Below are 20,287 nucleotides of genomic sequence, written 5' to 3'. Positions count from 1 at the left end.
AGGCCTGCTGCCAGCTGCCTGTTCTGTTTGTGTTGGCTGGCCTGGACTGACTCCCATCTCTAGTCTCTCTCTAACTCTAAGGCTCGCCAGTGAAACAGATGAGCTCTGTGAGTAAATGTGTTTCTTAAGATAAACTGGAACATCCTCTGTGTTCAACAACATACAGAGCGCATGGTATTCAAAATACTCTGAAGTAAACAAGAGCACCAGACACTCCAGGCTAATGTGATCTAATTTAGCAATCCACTGGAGACGTGTTGAATACCAGTCAAGTATGCTAGGCATAATAGAAGTAAATGCAAACATGAGAAATATGCTAACATTGCTGATAGCAATACTGATGGCTAGGGTGCTATCATGAATGCCCACCTTGCCGTCCTTGTCTAGCCGACAGGCGAGGGAGGAATTCGCTGACGTGGAGTTGCCGTTGCCTGGGGCGACGGGCATGGTGAGGTCCGCCACTGGTCGCAGGGCATCACGATCCAGCGAGGCGGCACTGACGTTGGGCGGGGTGAGGGAGGCGGCTGCACAGCTCAGTGCCACACCGGCACGGACACAGCCCTGGGCAGGGTTGGAGGAGGGGGGCTGGGACTGGCACATAGCCAGGTGGGGCAGAAAGGCTACAGAGTTCTGGGACTGGATGGGTGTCACAGCAGCGGTGGGCCTGTCCTGACTGTTGCAGGCTGCTAGGGCCAGAGGAGAGGCACAGGTTTAGATCATACACACATACTTTCACAATCAAATACACTATCCCACCCTCAGGCAAACATAGAATGTATACTTGCACACCTCCATTCCCCTAGTAGGTGATCCTACCTGTCCTGACAGCATTGCGTGCCTGGTTAACAGTCATCTGGGAGGTCATGTGCATGAGAACCTTGGCCTGTCCGGTCGCCACGTGAGCAGCCGACACCATGGCAGCAGGTAAGGGGCTGGAGGGGGCAGAGCCGGGACAGATGGGGAGGGGCTTGTTGAAGTCAGGCCCTGGAACGATGGCCCCCAGAGAAGTGGAGGAGGGGCTGACGATGGTGACCCCTCGCCCAGCCTGGGTGCACAGAGTCAGGGGCACTTTGGGCTGGGTGCTGCCTGATGCCGTTCTAACGGGACAAACAAGAGGAGAGGAGAGGTTATAGCAGGGAGCCTTATGGGAGCTGCATATACAGAAATAATCAGTGTGTGTGCATATGTGCGTGCAAGTATTTACAGTACCAGTCAGAAGTTTGGACACATCTACTCATTCAAGGGTTTTTCTTTATTTTTACTATTTTCTACATTGTAGAATAATAGTGAAGACATCAAAACTATGAAATAACATATGGAATCATGTAGTAACCAAAAAAAGTGTTAAACAAATCAAAATATATTTTAGGTTTTAGATTCTTCAAATAGCCACCCTTTGCCTTGATGACATCTTTGCACACTCTTGGCATTCTCTCAACCAGCTTCACCTGGAATGCTTTTCCAACAGTCTTAAAGGAGTTCCCACATATGCTGAGCACTCGTTTGCTGCATTTCCTTCACTCTGCGGTCCGACTCATCCCAAACCATCTCAATTGGGTTGAGGTTGGGGGACTGTGGAGGCCAGATCATCTGATGCAGCACGCCATTACTTTCCTTCTTGGTCAGCCTGGAGGTGTGTTGGGTCATTGTCCTGTTGAAAAACAAATGATAGTCCCACTAAGCGCAAACCAGATGGGATGGCGTATCGCTGCAGAATGCTGTGGTAGCCATGCTGGTTAAGTGTGCCTTGAATTCTAAATAAATCACTGACAGTGTCAGCAGCAAAGCACCCCTACACCATCACATCTTCGCCTTCATGCTTCATGGTGGGAACCACACATGCGGAGATCATCCGTTCACCTACTCTGCATCTCACAAAGACACGGCGGTTGGAAACAAAAATCTCAAATTTGGACTCATCAGACCAAAGGACAGATTTCCACCGGTCTAATGTCCATTGCTCGTGTTTCTTGGTCCAAGCATGTCTCTTCTTCTTTTTGGTGTCCTATAGTAGTGGTTTCTTTGCAGCAATTCGACCATGAAGGCCTGATGCATTCTCCTCTGAACAGTTGATGTTGAGATGTGTCTGTTACTTGAACTCTGTGAAGCAATTTCTGAGGCTGGTAACTCTAATGAACTTATCCTCTGCAGCAGAGGTAACTCTGGGTCTTCCTTTCCTGTGGCGGTCCTCATGAGAGCCAGTTTCATCACACCGCTTGATGGTTTTTGCGACTGCACTCCGGATTGACTGACCTTCATGTCTTAACGTAATGATGGACTGTTGTTTCTCTTTGCTTATTTAAGTTGTTCTTGCCATAATATGGACTTTTTCCAAATAGGGCTATCTTCTGTATTTCACCCCTACCTTGTCACAAGACAACTGATTGGCTCAAACGCATTAAGATGGAAAGAAATTCCACAAATTAACTTTTAACAAGGCACACCTGTTAATTGAAATGCATTCCAAGTGACTACCTCATGAAGCTGGTTGAGAGAATGCCAAGAGTGTGCAAAGCTGTCATCAAGGCAATGGGTGGCTACTTTTAAGAATCTCAAATATAAAATGTATTTTGATTTCTTTAACACTTTTTTGGTTACTACATGATTCCATGTGTTATTTCATAGTTTTGATTTCTTCACTATTATTCTACAATGTAGAAAATAGAAAAAATTAAGAAAAACCCAGGAATGAGTAGGTGTCCAAAGTTGACTGGTACTGTATATATACACACACACACACACACACACACAGTGCATTCGGAAAGTATTCAGACCCCTCAACCTTTTCCACATTTTGTGACGTTACAGCCATCGATTATTTTATCTTTCTCCTCGTCAATCTACACACAATACCCCATAATGACAAAGCAAAAACAGGTTAAGATTTTTTTGAAAATCTATGTAAAATAAAAAAAACGGAATATCACATTTACATAAGTATTCAGACCCTTTACTCAGTACTTTGTTGAAGCACTTTTGGCAGCGATTACAGCCTCGCGTCTTCTTGGGTATGACGCCACATGCTTGGCACCCCTGTATTTGGGGAGTTTCTCCCATTCTTCTCTGCAGATCCTCTGAAGCTCTGTCAAGTTGGATGGGGAGCGTCGCGGCATAGCTATTTTCAGGTATCTCCAGAGATGTTCGATCGGGTTCAAGTCCAGGATCTGGCTGGGCCACTCAAGGACATGCAGAGACTTGTCCCGAAGCCACCCCTGCGTTGTCTTGGCTGTGTGCTTAGGGGTGTTGTTCTGCTAGAAGGTGAAACGTTGTCCCAGTCGGAGGTCCTGAGCGCTCTGGAGCAGGTTTTCATCAAGGATCTCTCTGTACTTTGCGCCGTTCACCTTTCCCTTGATCCTGACTAGTCTCCCAGTCACTGCCGCTGAAAAACATTGCCACAGCATGATGCTGCCACCACCATGCTTCACCTTAGGGCTGATGCCAGGTTTCCTCAAGACATGACGCTTGGTATTCAGGCCAAAGAATTCAATCTTGGTTAATCAGACCAGAGAATCTTGTTTCTCATGGTCTGAGTCCTTTTGGCAAACTCCAAGCGGGCTGTCATATGCCTTTAACTGAGGAGTGGCTTCCGTCTGGCCACTCCACCATAATGGAAATTGGGGAGCATGGGCAAGTTGCAGCGGAGGGTGCAGAGCTGGTGGCCGGGGTAGTGGTAGCCAGGTGGAAAGCATGGCCAGCCGTAGCAAAATGCTTGTTGAAATTCTCGATTATTGTAGATTTAACGGTGGTGACAGTGTTTCCTAGCCTCAGTGCAGTGGGCAGTTGGGAAGAGGTGCTCTTATTCACCAAAAACTTTTTGGAGTTAGTGCTACAGGATGCACATTTCTGTTTGAAAAAGCTAGCCTTTGCTTTCCTAACTGATTGTGTATATTGGTTCCTGACTTCCCTGAAAAGTTGCATATTGCGGGGGCTGTTCGATGCTAATGCAGTACGCCACAGGATGTTTTTGTGCTGGTCAAGGGCAGTCAAGTCTGAGGAGAACCAGGGGCTATATCTGTTCTTAGTTCTGAATTTTTTGAATGGGGCATGCTTATTTAAGATTGAGAGGAAAGCACTTTTAAAGAACAACCAGGCATCCTCTACTGACGGAATGAGGTAAATATCCATCCAGGATACCCGGGCCAGGTCAATTAGAAAGGCCTGCTCGCTAAAGTGTTTTAGGGAACGTTTGACAGTGATGAGGGGTGGTCGTTTGACCGCGGACCCATTACGGACGCAGGCAATAAGGCAGTGATCGCTGAGATCCTGGTTGAAGACAGCAGAGGTGTATTTAGAGGGTAAATTTGTCAGGATGATATCTATGAGGGTGCCCATGTTTACAGATTTTGGGTTGTACCTGTTAGGTTCTTTGATCATTTGTGTGAGATTGAGGGCATCTAGTTTAGATTGTAGGTTGGCCGGGGTGTTAAGCATATCCCAGTTTAGGTCACCAAGCTGTACGAACTCTGAGGATAGATGGGGGCAATCAGTTCACATATGGTGTCCAGGGCACAGCTCAGGGCTGAGGGGGGTCTGTAGCAAGCGGGAACAGTGAGAGACTTATTTGTGGAAAGGTGGATTTTTAGAAGTAGAAGCTCAAACTGTTTAGGCACAGACCTGGATAGTATGATAGAGCTCTGCAGGCTCTCTCTATAGTAGATTGCAACCCCACCCCCTTTGGCAGTTCTATCTAGACGGAAAATGTTGTAGTTTGGGATGGACATTTCTGAATTTTTGGTGGCCTTCCTATGCCAGGATTCAGACACTGCTAGAACATCACGGTTGGCGGAGTGTGCTAACGCAGTGAATAACTCAAACTTAGGGAGGAGGCTTTGGATGTTAACATGCAAGAAACCAAGGCTTTTACGGTTATAGAAGTCAACAAATGATAACGCCTGGGGAGTAGGAGTGATACTGGGGGCTACAGGGCCTGGGTTAACCTCTACATCACCAGAGGAAAGAGGAGGAGGAGAATAAGGATACTGCAAAAGGCTTTAAGAACTGGTCTTCTAGTGCGTTGGGTACAGAGAAAAAAAGGGGCAGAGTTCCGGGCGTTGTAGAATAGATTCAGGGCATTATGTACAGACAAGGATATGGAAGGATATGAGTACAGTGGAGGTAAACCTAAGCGTTGGGTAACGATGAAAGAGATAGCATCACTGGAGGCACCGATTGAGTCGGTCTCCGCGTGTATGGGGGGGTGGGACAAAGGAGCTGTCTAAGGTAGGTTGAGCTGGGCTGTGGGCTCTACAGTGAAATAGTACAATAAGAAATAACCGAAAAAGCAATAAGCAAGGCATATTGACATGGGAGAGAGGCATAAAGCAATCACAGGTGTTATTCGAGAGAGCTAAGACAACAGCTGGTAATGGCGACAAAGTTTGGGCTGAGGCTAAACATAAACAGGATGTGGTACCGTATAAAAGGAACAGTCCAGCAAGCCTGTTGAAACCACATCAGACGATTTCATCGGCAAACCAGTCGTGTTGGATCGGCGGGGCTTCGTGTCAACACTAGGAGGTCCCGTCCGGTTGATAGAGAGGTAGATAGCCGGGAGATGGGCCTGGCTCGAGGCTAGCTCAAGGCTAACTGGTGCTTGCTAAGGGGCAATGGTAATTAGCCAACGACAACAGCCATTTGGTTGCAGCTAGCTGGTTGCGATGATCCGGCGCTAGGGTCCAGTGATTCCGGCAGAAAATCCGATATGCTCTGGGTCGATAGCACGCTGTGCAGACTGGCCAACAAATTGTCCAGGCTAGAGCTAGAGCTGGCTGGTGGGTAGTGCAGGCCACGGACAATGGTGAAGACGCTAACAGTGGCTAATAGCAAGTAGCCATTTGGTTGCAGCTAGACTAGTTTCAGCTTAAGGTTCTTGATAAAAGTTAAGAAATAACAGAATCCTTTCCACGTTGGATGAGGCGGGTTGCAGGAAAGTATATTTAGTTAAAGAATGAAAAGTAAAAATTGAGAAATATATACGAAATAGACAAAAAACTAAAAAAAACTGTCTATTTACACAAGGACACAGAAGAAAACATGACCGCACTGCTACGCCATCTTAGTGTCCTAAGTTTTCATACAGTGGGGAAAAAAAGTATTTAGTCAGCCACCAATTGTGCAAGTTCTCCCACTTAAAAAGATGAGAGGCCTGTAATTTTCATCATACGTACACGTCAACTATGACAGACAAAATGAGAAAAAAATATCCAGAAAATCACATTGTAGGATTTTTAATGAATTTATTTGCAAATTATGGTGGAAAATAAGTATTTGGTCAATAACAAAAGTTTCTCAATACTTTGTTATATACCCTTTGTTGGCAATGACACAGGTCAAACGTTTTCTGTAAGTCTTCACAAGGTTTTCACACACGGTTGCTGGTATTTTGGCCCATTCCTCCATGCAGATCTCCTCTAGAGCAGTGATGTTTTGGGGCTGTCGCTGGGCAACACAGACTTTCAACTCCCTCCAAAGATTTTCTATGGGGTTGAGATCTGGAGACTGGCTAGGCCACTCTAGGACCTTGAAATGCTTCTTACGAAGCCACTCCTTCGTTGCCCGGGCGGTGTGTTTGGGACCATTGTCATGCTGAAAGACCCAGCCACGTTTCATCTTCAATGCCCTTGCTGATGGAAGGAGGTTTTCACTCAAAATCTCACGATACATGGCCCCATTCATTCTTTCCTTTACACGGATCAGTCGTCCTGGTCCCTTTGCAGAAAAACAGCCTCAAAGCATGATGTTTCCACCCCCATGCTTCACAGTAGGTATGGTGTTCTTTGGATGCAACTCAGCATTCTTTGTCCTCCAAACACGACGAGTTGAGTTTTTACCAAAAAGTTCTATTTTGGTTTCATCTGACCATATGACATTCTCCCAATCCTCTTCTGGATCATCCAAATGGACTCTAGCAAACTTCAGACGGGCCTGGACATGTACTGGCTTAAGCAGGGGGGACACGTCTGGCACTGCAGGATTTGAGTCCCTGGCGGCGTAGTGTGTTACTGATGGTAGGCTTTGTTACTTTGGTCCCAGCTCTCTGCAGGTCATTCACTAGGTCCCCCCGTGTGGTTCTGGGATTTTTGCTCACCGTTCTTGTGATCATTTTGACCCCACGGGGTGAGATCTTGCGTGGAGCCCCAGATCGAGGGAGATTATCAGTGGTCTTGTATGTCTTCCATTTCCTAATAATTGCTCCCACAGTTTATTTCTTCAAACCAAGCTGCTTACCTATTGCAGATTCAGTCTTCCCAGCCTGGTGCAGGTCTACAATTTTGTTTCTGGTGTCCTTTGACAGCTCTTTGGTCTTGGCCATAGTGGAGTTTGGAGTGTGACTGTTTGAGGTTGTGGACAGGTGTCTTTTATACTGATAACAAGTTCAAACAGGTGCCGTTAATACAGGTAACGAGTGGAGGACAGAGGAGCCTCTTAAAGAATAAGTTACAGGTATGTGAGAGCCAGAAATCTTGCTTGTTTGTAGGTGACCAAATACTTATTTTCCACCATAATTTGCAAATAAATTCATTAAAAATCCTACAATGTGATTTTCTGGATTTTTTTCTCAATTTGTCTGTCATAGTTGACGTGTACCTATGATGAAAATTACAGGCCTCTCTCATCTTTTTAAGTGGGAGAACTTGCACAATTGGTGGCTGACTAAATACTTTTTTCCCCCACTGTAACTGTGACCTTAATTGCCTACCGTCTAAGCTGTTAGTGTCTTAACGACCGTTCCATAGGTGCATGTTCATTAATTGTTTATGGTTCATTGAACAAGCATGGGAAACAGTGTTTAAACCCTTTACAATGAAGATCTGTGCAGTTATTTTGATTTTTACAAATTAAGACTGGGTCCTGAAAAGGGGACGTTTCTTTTTTTGCTGAGTTTGTGGGATGCTGGGCTGAAGGGAGTTGTAGTTTTCATTAAGGCAATATTCAACCTAGTTCCGTGCAGAAACATGGCAATTAACTACAATGACCATAATCCATTGGGCCATTTTTTTCCGGATCAGAGAGGAAGAGGCGAAGCGAGAGGTTTCACCCTTGACAACTCTGGACCGAAGCTTGTCGCCTGCCTTCCCGCCTTTGGGACAACAACTCCAATTGTTAGGGCAGAGACATGAGCATCTCGTCATTATATTATTACCGTAATTTTCGGACTATAAGCCGCGCCTTTTTTCAAATTTTTCGACCCTGCGGCTTATATAACGGTGCGGCTAATCTATGGATTTTTACAGCTAACGGCCACTAGAAGACCTCCTAAATCTATGGATTTTACAGGTTACAGTCCACCAACTTTAACTCTATGGGCTCTATGACCGGTCCGCGCCCCCCACCTTTAAGCGGCGGGCTCCAGCAGGAAAAGCTGGAGGCCGGAAAAGAGTGAGACAGGTAGCGCGCAAAAGTAAAAGTGGAACCGAGAGTGGTACGAGAGACAGAACGAGAGACAGAACGAGAGCAAGACAGACAGACATTACAAGAGCGAGACAGTTTGTCTCTTTCCCGACAATCCCCTCTGTGCATGAACCCTTACATATGGTAATTAAACATTAAAACACCTGCGGCTTATAGTCCAGTGCGGCTTATATATGTACACATCATTCAATATCATTCAATTTAGCTGCTGCGGCTTATACTCCGGTGCGCCTTATAGTGCGGAAAATACGGTATTATTATTATTATTATTATATTATTATATTATATACAGATCTCTGGACTGATACAGCATAGACCACATTAGAGAGGAATTTTATTCGTCATTTTATTATTATTATTATTATTATTATTATATATTACTATATTATTATATACAGATCTCTGGACTGATACAGCATAGACCACATTAGAGAGGAATGTACACAACGACGAGAGAGACAGAGACAGTTTGTTAAAGTATGCCTAATCTACTTTGAAGAACTAGTAAAATGATATCGTCAGACAGCTAAGCAGCATAATTAGGCAGCCTAGCTAAATAGGATGACTAAAGACAGTACAGTATGGGGAGCACAGAGATAATGTTAGATGGTTGTCTGGCTGGCTGCCTGAGATGAGAGGAATGAAAAAGAATAGTCATCAAATAGAAAGTAATATACACAACTTAAATATTTTATTATTTCATAGTAATTTCCTATTGATGTCTACCCAATGTGGACCTGATCAGAGACAATGGTTGACTATTTTTGGCTTTGGAATTTCCATTAAAAAGCTCTACAATCATAGTAACGTATTTATTTCCTAATGCATTTCATGTTAAAACATTTTTATAGAAATCGAAATTGAAAACTGTGATAAAAAAAAAAAGAATCGAACCCGACCTCAAAAAGCACTAATCGCTCAGCACTACCCTCCGAATGGCACACATACACAATCCATGTCTCAATTGTCTCAAGGCTTAAAAATCCTTCTTTAACCTGTTTCCTCCCCTTCATCTACACTGATTGAAGTAGATTTAATAAGTGACATCAATAAGGGATCATAGCTTTCAACTGGATTCCCCGTTGCTGACAGGTGTATGAAATCGAGCACACAGCCATGCAATCTCCATAGACAAATATTGGCAGTAGAATGGCTTTACTGAAGAGCTCAGTGCCTTTCATAGGATGCCACCTTTCCAACAAGTCAGTTGGTCAAATGTCTGCCCTGCTAGAGCTGTCCCGGTCAACTGTAAGTGCTGTTATTGTGAAGTGGAAATGTCTAGAAGAAACAACGGCTCAGCCGCGAAGTGGTAGGCCACACAAGCTCACAGAACAGGACCGCCGAGTGCTGAAGCGCGTAGCGCTTAAAAATTCTCTGTCCTCGGTTGCAACACTCACTACCGAGTTCCAAACTGCCTCTGGAAACAACGTTGGCACAATAACTGTTCATTGGGATCTTCATGATATTGGGTTTCCATGGCCGAGCAGCCGCACACAAGCCTAAGATCACCATGCGCAATGCCAAGCGATGGCTGGAGTGGTGTAAAGCTCACCGCTATTGGACTCTGAAGCAGTGGAAACGTTTTCTGGAGTGATGAATCATGCATCACCATCTGGCAGTCCGACGAACGAATCTGGGTTTGGCGGATGCCAGGAGAACGCTATCTACCCCAATGCATAGTGCCAACTGTAAAGTTTGGTGGAGGAGGAATAATGGTCTGGGGCTGTTTTTCATGGTTCGGGCTAGGCCCCTTAGTTCCAGTGAAGGGAAATCTTAATGCTATAGCATACAATGACGATTCTGTGCTTTCAACTTTGTGGCAACAGTTTGGAGAAGGCCCTTGCCTGTTTCAGCATGACAATGCCCGCGTGCACAAAGCGAGGACCATACAGAAATGGTTTGTCGAGATCGGAGTAGAAGAACTTGACTGGCCTGCACAGAACCCTGACCTCAACCCCATCTAACACCTTGGGATGAATTGGAAAGCCGACTGCGAGCCAGGCCTAATCGCCCAACATCAGTGCCCAACCTCACTAATGCTCTTGTGGCGGAATGGAAGCAAGTCCCTGCAGCAATGTTCCAACATCTAGTGGAAAGCCTTCCCAGAAGAGTGGAGGCTGTTATAGCAGCCAAGGGGGGACCAACTCCATAAGAATGCCTATGATTTTGGAATGAGATGTTTGACGAGCAGGTGTCCACATACTTTTATTCATGTAGTGTATGTGCATGTTTGCATGCGTAATGTCTGCGTCTGTGACAGACCTGCTGACGGGGCTCATGTAGTTGCCGGGGAACACTCCTATTTTGCCAGTGTGCATGGAGGTGCCTTTGAACCATCCGTCCTGACAGCGCTCCAGCACCAGGAACATCTCTCCCTTCCTCAGCTCCAGCTCATCCTCCTTACGGGGGGTGTAGGGAAACAGGGCCACGTAGCTGTAGAGGGGGGAGAGAGAGACGGGACACATCAAACACACACATGGACACACACCGAGGCACACACGTGGCCATACACACAGGGACAGTCAAATTCACCTCAGGAGGAAATTGTTGTGGGTTCAAAACATCTAATCTGTCACATGAGCAAAATGTACCCCCCTTCCACAGGCTACAGTATGTCGATCAACATCTCCCCTCTCTCTCTAGTAGGCACTTACTGGCTGACCGAGATGGACATTCCTCTCTGGACTGGTCTTCCTACAGTACGTTCAGAGAAAGAGGCACTATATTACTGTAGAGCAGGGATGGGCAACTGGCGGCCAGTGGATCAATTACACCCCCCAAAATAAAAAAATTAAAAATATTCAACTCACGGTTGAGCGTTATAATTGTAGAATACACCAGATGCAATTTCGAAATTTGGTTGTGCATCAGCAGTTTCTCTCTTATGTCAGTCAGCAGCTAGGTTTCCATCCAACTGGGGACAGATTTTCATGCTAATATAAAAAAGATCTGCATAAAGAAAACGTACATTTTCCCATCAGTGGTGTTTCCACCAAACTGACTTCCACCAAACTGACTTGTTTGCACTATGATGACATAGTGCAAACAAAATGTACTTTTTAGCTTAAGTTTTCATGTACCAAATAAAAATCTAAAAGTTCAATGTGTTTCCATCGCATTTTCAACTCTATCGATAGTTTTGGTCAGATTCTTTTTTATTAGGGGCTACGCTGGTCTTTGCATGTGCGCTCTATCCAACAGCTTGCAGATACAGTGCGAAGGCTGTGCGGGGTAGGCTGGATTATGGATAAGAACGAGAATATTTGTATTTGTCAAACGGCAGTCAAGCATCCATAATCATGTCACCAGAATAAGACCCTTGATATTAATTGGAAAGGAGCATCAAGCTCATTGTGCACTTTTACCACACTGTGAAGTTCATCATAACTTATTTCATCTGTAGCCTAATAAACTGCATGGTTTCCCGAGTTGTAGTGAGAGGACCACACAACATATCATTGCGTCACTCCAAGTTTATTTCGATATGATGTTTGTTAGATCAATATTTGCGCATAAAGCCGTTTAAACTGCCATTTCTCGCATAATTAACTTTACAGACAAAAAGATCCCACCATGTCGAACGAACAAATTATCTGTTGGCATTTATAAAATTGTACAAAAACATCCTGTTTCCATCACAGCTGTCGCATAAAAACTGTGGATGGAAGCATGGTTTCTGAGTCACTCAATTAGCCCATGTCAGTTAGTCTTGCTAGCTACAGTCCTTGCTAGACTAACTATAGTTGAAGTCTGAAGTTTCCAGTCATTAAAACTAATTTTTCAACCACTCCACACATTTCTTGTTAACAAACTATAGTTTTGGAATGTCAGTTAGGACATCTACTTTGTGCATGAAACAAGTAATTTTTCCAACAATTGTTTACAGACAGATTATTTCACTTATAATTCACGGTATCACAATTCCAGTGGGTCAGAAGTTTACATACACTAAGTTGACTGTGCCTTTAAACAGCTTGGAAAATTCCAGAAAATGATGTCATGGCTTTAGAAGCTTCTGATAGACTAATTGACATAATTTGAGTCAATTGGAGGTGTACCTGTGGATGTATTTCAAGGCCTACCTTCAAACTCAGTGCCTCTTTGCTTAACAGCATGGGAAAATGAAAAGAAATCAGCCAAGACCTCAGAAAAGAATTGTAGACCTCCACAAGTCTGGTTCATCCTTGGGAGCAATTTCCAAACTCCTGAAGGTACCGCGTTCATCTGTACAAACAATAGTACGCAAGTATAAACACCATGGGACCACGCAGCCGTCATACCGCTCAGGAAGGAGACGCGTTCTGTCTCCTAGAGATGAACGTACTTTGATGCGAAAAGTGCAAATCAATCCCAGAACAACAGCAAAGGACCTTGTGAAGATGCTGGAGGAAACAAGTACAAAAGTATCTACACTGCTCAAGAAAATAAAGGGAACACTTAAACAACACAATGTAACTCCAAGTCAATCACACTTCTGTGAAATCAAACTGTCCACTTAGGAAGCAACACTGATTGACAATAAATTTCACATGCTGTTGTGCAAATGGAATAGACAACAGGTGGAAATTATAGGCAATTAGCAAGACACCCCCAATAAAGGACTGGTTTTGCAGGTGGTGACCACAGATCATTTCTCAGTTCCTATGCTTCCTGGCTGATGTTTTGGTCACTTTTGAATGCTGGCGGTGCTTTCACTCTAGTGGTAGCATGAGACGGAGTCTACAACCCACACAAGTGGCTCAGGTAGTGCAGCTCATCCAGGATGGCACATCAATGCGAGCTGTGGCAAGAAGGTTTGCTGTGTCTGTCAGCGTAGTGTCCAGAGCATGGAGGCGCTACCAGGAGACAGGCCAGTACATCAGGAGACGTGGAGGAGGCCGTAGGAGGGCAACAACCCAGCAGCAGGACCGCTACCTCCGTCTTTGTGCAAGGAGGAGCAGGAGGAGCACAGCCAGAGCCCTGCAAAATGACCTCCAGCAGGCCACAAATGTGCATGTGTCTGCTCAAACGGTCAGAAACAGACTCCATGAGGGTGGTATGAGGGCCCGACGTCCACAGGTTGGTTTTGTGCTTACAGCCCAACACCGTGCAGGACGTTTGGCATTTGCCAGAGAACACCAAGATTGGCAAATTCGCCACTGGCGCCCTGTGCTCTTCACAGATGAAAGCAGGTTCACACTGAGCACATGTGACAGACGTGACAGAGTCTGGAGACGCCGTGGAGAACGTTCTGCTGCCTGCAACATCCTCCAGCATGACCGGTTTGGCGGTGGGTCAGTCATAATAATATGCCATTTAGCAGACGCTTTTATCCAAAGCGACTTACAGTCATGTGTGCATACATTTTTTTGTGTATGGGTGGTCCCGGGGATCGAACCCACTACCTTGGTGTTACAAGCGCCGTGCTCTACCAGCTGAGCTACAGAGGATCATGGTGTGGGGTGGCATTTCTTTGGGAGGCCGCACAGCCCTCCATGTGCTCGCCAGAGGTAGCCTGACTGCCATTAGGTACAGAGATGAGATCCTCAGACCCCTTGTGAGACCATATGCTGGTGCGGTTGGCCCTGGGTTCCTCCTAATGCAAGACCTCATGTGGCTGGAGTGTCAGCAGTTCCTGCAAGAGGAAGGCATTGACGCTATGGACTGGCCCGCCCGTTCCCCAGACCTGAATCCAATTGAGCACATCTGGGACATCATTTCTCGCTCCATCCACCAACACCACGTTGCACCACAGACTGTCCAGGAGTTGGCGGATGCTTTAGTCCAGGTCTGGGAGGAGATCCCTCAGGAGACCATCCGCCACCTCATCAGGAGCATGCCCAGGCATTGTAGGGAGGTCATACAGGCACGTGGAGGCCACACACACTACTGAGCCTCATTTTGACTTGTTTTAAGGACATTACATCAAAGTTGGATCAGCCTGTAGTGTGGTTTTCCACTTTAATTTTGAGGGTGACTCCAAATCCAGACTTCCATGGGTTGATAAATTTGATTTCCATTGATAATTTGTGTGTGATTTTGTTGTCAGTACATTCAACTCTGTAAAGAAAAAAGTATTTAATAAGATTATTTCATTCATTCAGATCTAGGATGTTTTATTTTAGTGTTCCCTTTATTTTTTTGAGCAGTGTATATCCACAGTAAAACGAGTCCTATATCGACATAACCTGAAAGGCTGCTCAGCAAGGAAGAAGCCACTGCTCCAAAACCGCCATAAGAAAGCCAGACTACGGTTTGAAACTGCACGTGGGGACAAAGATCGTACTTTTTGGAGAAATGTCCTCTGGTCTGATGTAACAAAAATAGGACTGTTTGGCCATAATGACCATCGTTATGTTTGGAGGGGGTTGCTTGCAAGCCGAAGAACACCATCCCAACCGTGAAGCACGGGGGTGGCTGCATCATGCTGTGGGGGTGCTTTGCTGCAGGATGGACTGGTGCACTTCACAACGTAGATGGCATCACGAGGAAGGAAAATTATGTGGATATATTGAAGCAACATCTCAAGACATCAGTCAGGAAGTTAAAGCTTGGTCGCAAATGGGTCTTCCAAATGGACAATGACCCCAAGCATACTTCCAAAGTTGTGGAAAAATGGCTTAAGGACAAAGTCAAAGTACTGGAGTGGCCATCACAAAGCCCTGACCTCAATCCTATAGAAAATGTGATGGCAGAACTGAAAAAGCGTGTGCGAGCAAGGAGGCCTACAAACCTGACTCAGTTACACCAGCTCTGTCAGGAGGAATGGGCCAAAATTCACCCAACTTATTGTGGGAAGCTTGTGGAAGGCTACCCGAAACGTTTGACCCAAGTTAAACTATTTAAAGGCAATGCTACCAAATACTAATTGAGTGTATGTAAACGTCTGACCCACTGGGAATGTGATGAAAGAAATAAAAGCTTAAATAAATCACTCTACTATTATTCGGACATTTCACATTCTAAAAATAAAGTGGTGATCCTAACTGACCTAAGACAGGGAATTTTTACTAGGATTAAATGTCAGGAATTGTGAAAAACTGAGTTTAAATGTATTTGGGTAAGGGGTATGTAAACTTCTGACTTCAACTGTATATAGGCACTGTGTCTAAACTTGTAGTAATCATGGTCGAATTACCGACCGGGGGACCCCCGTTGATTTTGTTAGTCACTAAAGCAAAATGTGTAGAATGCCCCATGGCAAAATGATATATAAAATTGCTAAATCTTCTCTCCACCCCATTCCAAAATTGGTAGAATTGCAACATACTTGCTTTAAAAGTACAACATTTTCTGTACGCCACATGGCAAAATGTGTAGTATTGCAGGAAATTACATTTCCTTGGGGGCCCCCAAAAGGCTAGGGCCGGCTCTGACTGCCGGTGTGTGTATGGATGTGGGTACGTAGACCCGGGAGCCACTGCGGCCCCTCATGATGAGTTCACCCACATCAAAGTTGCCCATCCCTGCTGTAGAGGAATACTATGGCAACGTTCTGCATGACACAGCTGTGTGAGTCAGGGCTCCACTGAGGTGCTGTAAAGGAAGTGGGAAAGACAAGTCTCCAAGAACCTCAGAGGGGAAGAGGCTTTAAAGAACCACTGCTGACAGACAGCATAAACACTTTCACTGGTGTCAGGGGAGGGGAACTGAAGAGAAATGCTTTAACACACAGACACTTTGGGGAGGTGGGCCGTATCTAATTCCTATCAGGTGTCTGGAGTCTCTCAGAGGAGTAATGATGTGAGAGGCCAGGGGTCACAGGCAGGATCTCTGATAGGACCCAGGAGACGCCATACCCCACAGGTGTTGACCTTTCACCCTTCACCTGTGCTCTGGGTCAACCTCTGGTGCTCCACACTGACAGCTGAGCGGTCATTTAGAGGCTTGGAGAACTCCCAGAACACAGACACCCCCATGCCCTAGCCATGTGTAGAACGTGCTGTTTCACTGCATGTTCTCTCTGGTTTAGTGTGCTGGTACTTTATACATGGAAGAGTGTTACATGTATATCTTTGTGTGTGTGTGTGTGTGTGTGTGTGTGTGTGTGTGTACTCACACTGTGGGTCTTTGTCTCCCACTCTGGTCGCTTGTGCTGGGGGAAGGTCTCTGACCGGCAGCCAATGAGGAGGCTGCTCCCAGCGCTGAAGATTGTGGGGGAGGTGGTGGGGGAGGAGGGAGAGCATCCTGTCAACAACAACAAAAAAACACAGTCTGAAACAGAGATCAGACAGCACAGAACAGTTCACAATAAGCTTGAAGCGAATCCCTCACATAAAAAACCTGTATTGTTTGGAACCGAAAGACAGGAAACAAGTAAACGACTCACTGCCTTCAGTGCAACATGACAGAATTACATTATAGCTCTTGATGCAATGATACATGAGAACCATACCCCTGGCCTTTTAACCAATGACTAGGTGTTACATAATGAGAGAAACTGCATGGTGAAAGAGGGATATCGTTTACTCTGTTCAATGAGGGAGAGTATCGCTTGGCACAGAAGTTTGGTCTTGTCCCCAACTTCCCCATAGAACTGGGAAGGAATCTCCATTGTGCTTGTTTGTTTGTTGCTATAGAAACGAGACTGGGGCCAGGTGAATCCATTACTGTGTTTAATTGGAACCATATGAAAGTGAAAACATTTCTGTAAACATTATATAGTTTAGCCCTCAGGGCCGCTCCTAGCAGATTCTTCTGGGCTCTCCTTTCCCTCCTATTGGCATAGGCCTCTAACGTGACCAAAACAACTCTTACACAATCATACACACTGACATATTGGTGTACTGGGAAAGGGGGTTGTTTTCTTCTAAACATGCAAACCTATCAATATATCTGCAGAGAAAGGCATTGCAGATGGTAAATAATTCAGGCCCCATCTCCAGGAACAAGACAAATGTGTCTCAGCTTGACATTAACAGGCCTCTGGAGCAGACAGACATAACTACCATGGAGCAGTGGGGGAGGGTGGTGGAAATACACTCAGAAGGGCCTACACGCTACCATGTCTGTGGGTGTGCTGCTGACGCTGGAGCTGAGATAATGTCATTGCCTGCAGGCCAGAGAAATCATCTGTACAGCAACATAATGTAGAGTTAGTTCCCCAGTGAAGCGGAGAGATTAACCTTTGTGTACACATTCTCCCCCGTTCAGCAGTACCACATACCAACACAGCCACACACACAGTCAGCTGAGCATGCCACAGATACATGCTATCGTGTATGGAGGAGACTGATGTAAGTAAAGTAACATAGATCAACCTAAATACTTTTTTAAACCATTAGTAGGGGTAGGAATGGGCATTTGAAATGTTTTGACTGTTCGAATACTCACATGATATTTATTTTTTTACTCCGATAATCAAACGGAAAATAAATATAATTTTAGAACTGCACTGGATAATGTTTTCTTTCGCATTTATCTATAGGCCTATGCCAACAGTGCACAGCATTGCCACATTTATAATAACAAATCCTAATTGCTAAATTGCCACATTCAGTCAATAAAAAAGCAAGTGCCATTTAAGATTAATTTACTGAAACCGTAATCTCAACTGGTTATATTATATGGTGGAACACAATCTTCAAAAAGGTAGTAACCTCAGCAGTGGCGTTTGCTTGTAGAAGCATATGGCTCTGCAATGGCATAGCCTTGTTTTGTTAATTTAGCAGACAAGACACTCATTTCACAAGCCCTTATCATAGTCAAGACGCACTTATTTTATAGTAAAAAACATGTAATATAACAGTATAAAAGAGCATGAAAAAAGTTGCCAGTGCAAAGTGATGCGCATCTCGAGTCTGGAACAGTTAATCTCATAGTGATCAATTGAAAATAGCATGAAAAAAGTTGCCAGTGTAAAGTGATGCGCATCTCGAGTCTGGAACAGTTAATCTCATAGTGATCAATTGAAACGGGGCTCAATTTGGCAAATTGAAATAATGTTTTCAGGGTTCAAAATCTGGATTCTTTTTGATATACAGACGTTCGATTTGGTTTATTTTGCCTGTTCTTGGGAATTTTCCAAATGGATTAACAATTCCACATTGAACACTGCATGGCGATGAATTACGGCCTTGACATCTGTTTGGTGAGTAAATCTATGCTTAATGATTCTGATGAAAATATGCTTTTATCTTTATCAAACTAATGTTTTTGCATACTTTCACTGTGGAACCTGTCTATGTTTAGGGGGGTTATAGCTAGCAGTTCGCAAAGTAGCCTAAAAGGAAAACAGACGGGATGCAATTATTCCAAAACTGTCGTCCATTTTGAATTTGTGATAAAACTGTCGTCATTTGGCAACGAACGTAGCTTGTTTTTCCCATCAGTTAGATATGTTTTTATCTGCATTTATTTCTGTAGTCCTAACCGGAGCTTGTGCGCATTCAGCACACGTGTGTGTAGGGAGCAGTCGGAACGCAATTGAGTGAATGAGGCACGACTGGGAAAGGGAATTTAGGGAGAAGAAAAGTATGATGCTTGGCTTGGTTTCTTTTTTGTTGTGCCTCGCAAATGCACATGTACAAATGGCACACTAGAGTCAAAGCAAATTAACGTTATCTTCCAAGACAAAATTTCACTTTCCTGTTCTGGGAGCCACAAAGCACATTCCACCAAATAGATTTACAGTAAAAAAAATAATAATAATAAATGTAATCTCTGGCTAAAGACAGAGCTTTGACGTCCGTTCGAGTACTCATGCCCATCTCTAATTAGGGAAACAATAGTGTAGTTGCAAGAACCCTATTGTTATACTGAACTGTTGGTCTGAATACAGTAAAGGTTTTATATAGAAGTGCACCTACCACGGGGATGGATGCATAACTGGTCTCTGGGGGAAATGTGAAGACGGTTGCCGTAGTAACAGGACTGCTGGGGGGAGGGGTCACGAGGAGTCCAGTTGTACAGATGTGTACCTGTTGAGGAGAGAAAACAGAAAGTCAGACAACTTACTCAACCAATACTACTCCCCCACAATATAATACTTTCAGGCAGACATTACACATAGAAGACAGAACTTGCAACTGAATGGAGCTCCATCAGATGGGACATATGTCTTGGTCAATTTGTGCCAGTCTGTCCCCTCACATCCAGTCTCACATGGGTAGAAGTAGGCTGTCATGTTTGAACTAACAGACTAGTTATTTCATCTCTTAACCAGCACACACATGGCCTTAATGTCACATTGAATGGAAATGTCGCCTTCACAGCAGCAGTCAACCCAATTGGCCAAATCAAGCTGTGCTAGTGTCCCAATGACACGATTGGCTGGGTTGTGCCAATCACAAGTTTTCATTGGCTGGGTGAAGACAGGTGAGTGCTGAAGTCTCTTGCTGAGCGACTGGGAACCCCAGCGGTGTGACACTGACTCATTCACTGTGGCTGTCCTGGTAACAGGGCGATACTGTTGGATACACGATGTCTCCTTGTACCCTGTACTCTCCATCATCCCATGCATGACTGCCTCAGACAGAGCAGAGCTACCTTTCAAGGTGAATCATTACAGAGGACCCACCTCAGACTCAATCAACTGTACAGTAGAACGGTGCAGTGTGTGGAAGGGGAAGGTGCAATCAGGCAAGACAGACACAAAGTACTAGGCTATACATTTTGTTATATTTAACATTTAAGTCATTTAGCAGATGCTCTTATCCAGAGCGACTTACAAATTGGTTCATTCAACTTAGGATAGCCAGTGGGACAACCACATCTTGATTACAGTAAGTACACTTCTTCAAACAAGCAGCTGTGAGCAAAGTCAGTGCAATCAGGGACAACTACATTTCGATCACAATAAGTACATTATGTGTATGAGCTACATGGAACATATGTGAGTGTATGTGTACAGCACTGGCACATCAATTACACTGTAAATTAACTGAAAATGTTCCGT

At 44.7% G+C, this 20,287-nt stretch overlaps 1 protein-coding gene across 2 annotated transcripts in view; it reads right to left on the bottom strand.

The window, feature by feature from the left end:
- Nucleotides 1-20,287, bottom strand: part of sh3rf1 (SH3 domain containing ring finger 1) — a 69,202-nt gene that overhangs the window by 4,067 nt on the left and 44,848 nt on the right. Inside the window, exons 6-10 of one of the 2 annotated variants that reach the window (XM_041839137.2) lie at nucleotides 19,200-19,310; nucleotides 16,451-16,578; nucleotides 10,675-10,845; nucleotides 817-1,097; nucleotides 370-686 (exon numbers count right to left, since the gene is read on the bottom strand). In XM_041839137.2, the coding sequence (XP_041695071.2) occupies nucleotides 370-686; nucleotides 817-1,097; nucleotides 10,675-10,845; nucleotides 16,451-16,578; nucleotides 19,200-19,310 (1,008 nt within the window). The remainder of the gene's footprint in view (nucleotides 1-369; nucleotides 687-816; nucleotides 1,098-10,674; nucleotides 10,846-16,450; nucleotides 16,579-19,199; nucleotides 19,311-20,287) is intronic. The other variant, XM_041839139.2, reaches the window with a different exon arrangement.

The sequence above is a fragment of the Coregonus clupeaformis genome, chromosome 20 (genome assembly GCF_020615455.1).
Source record: "Coregonus clupeaformis isolate EN_2021a chromosome 20, ASM2061545v1, whole genome shotgun sequence".
Lineage (NCBI taxonomy): Eukaryota > Metazoa > Chordata > Actinopteri > Salmoniformes > Salmonidae > Coregonus > Coregonus clupeaformis.
This window is presented reverse-complemented; position numbering and strand designations above follow the sequence as displayed.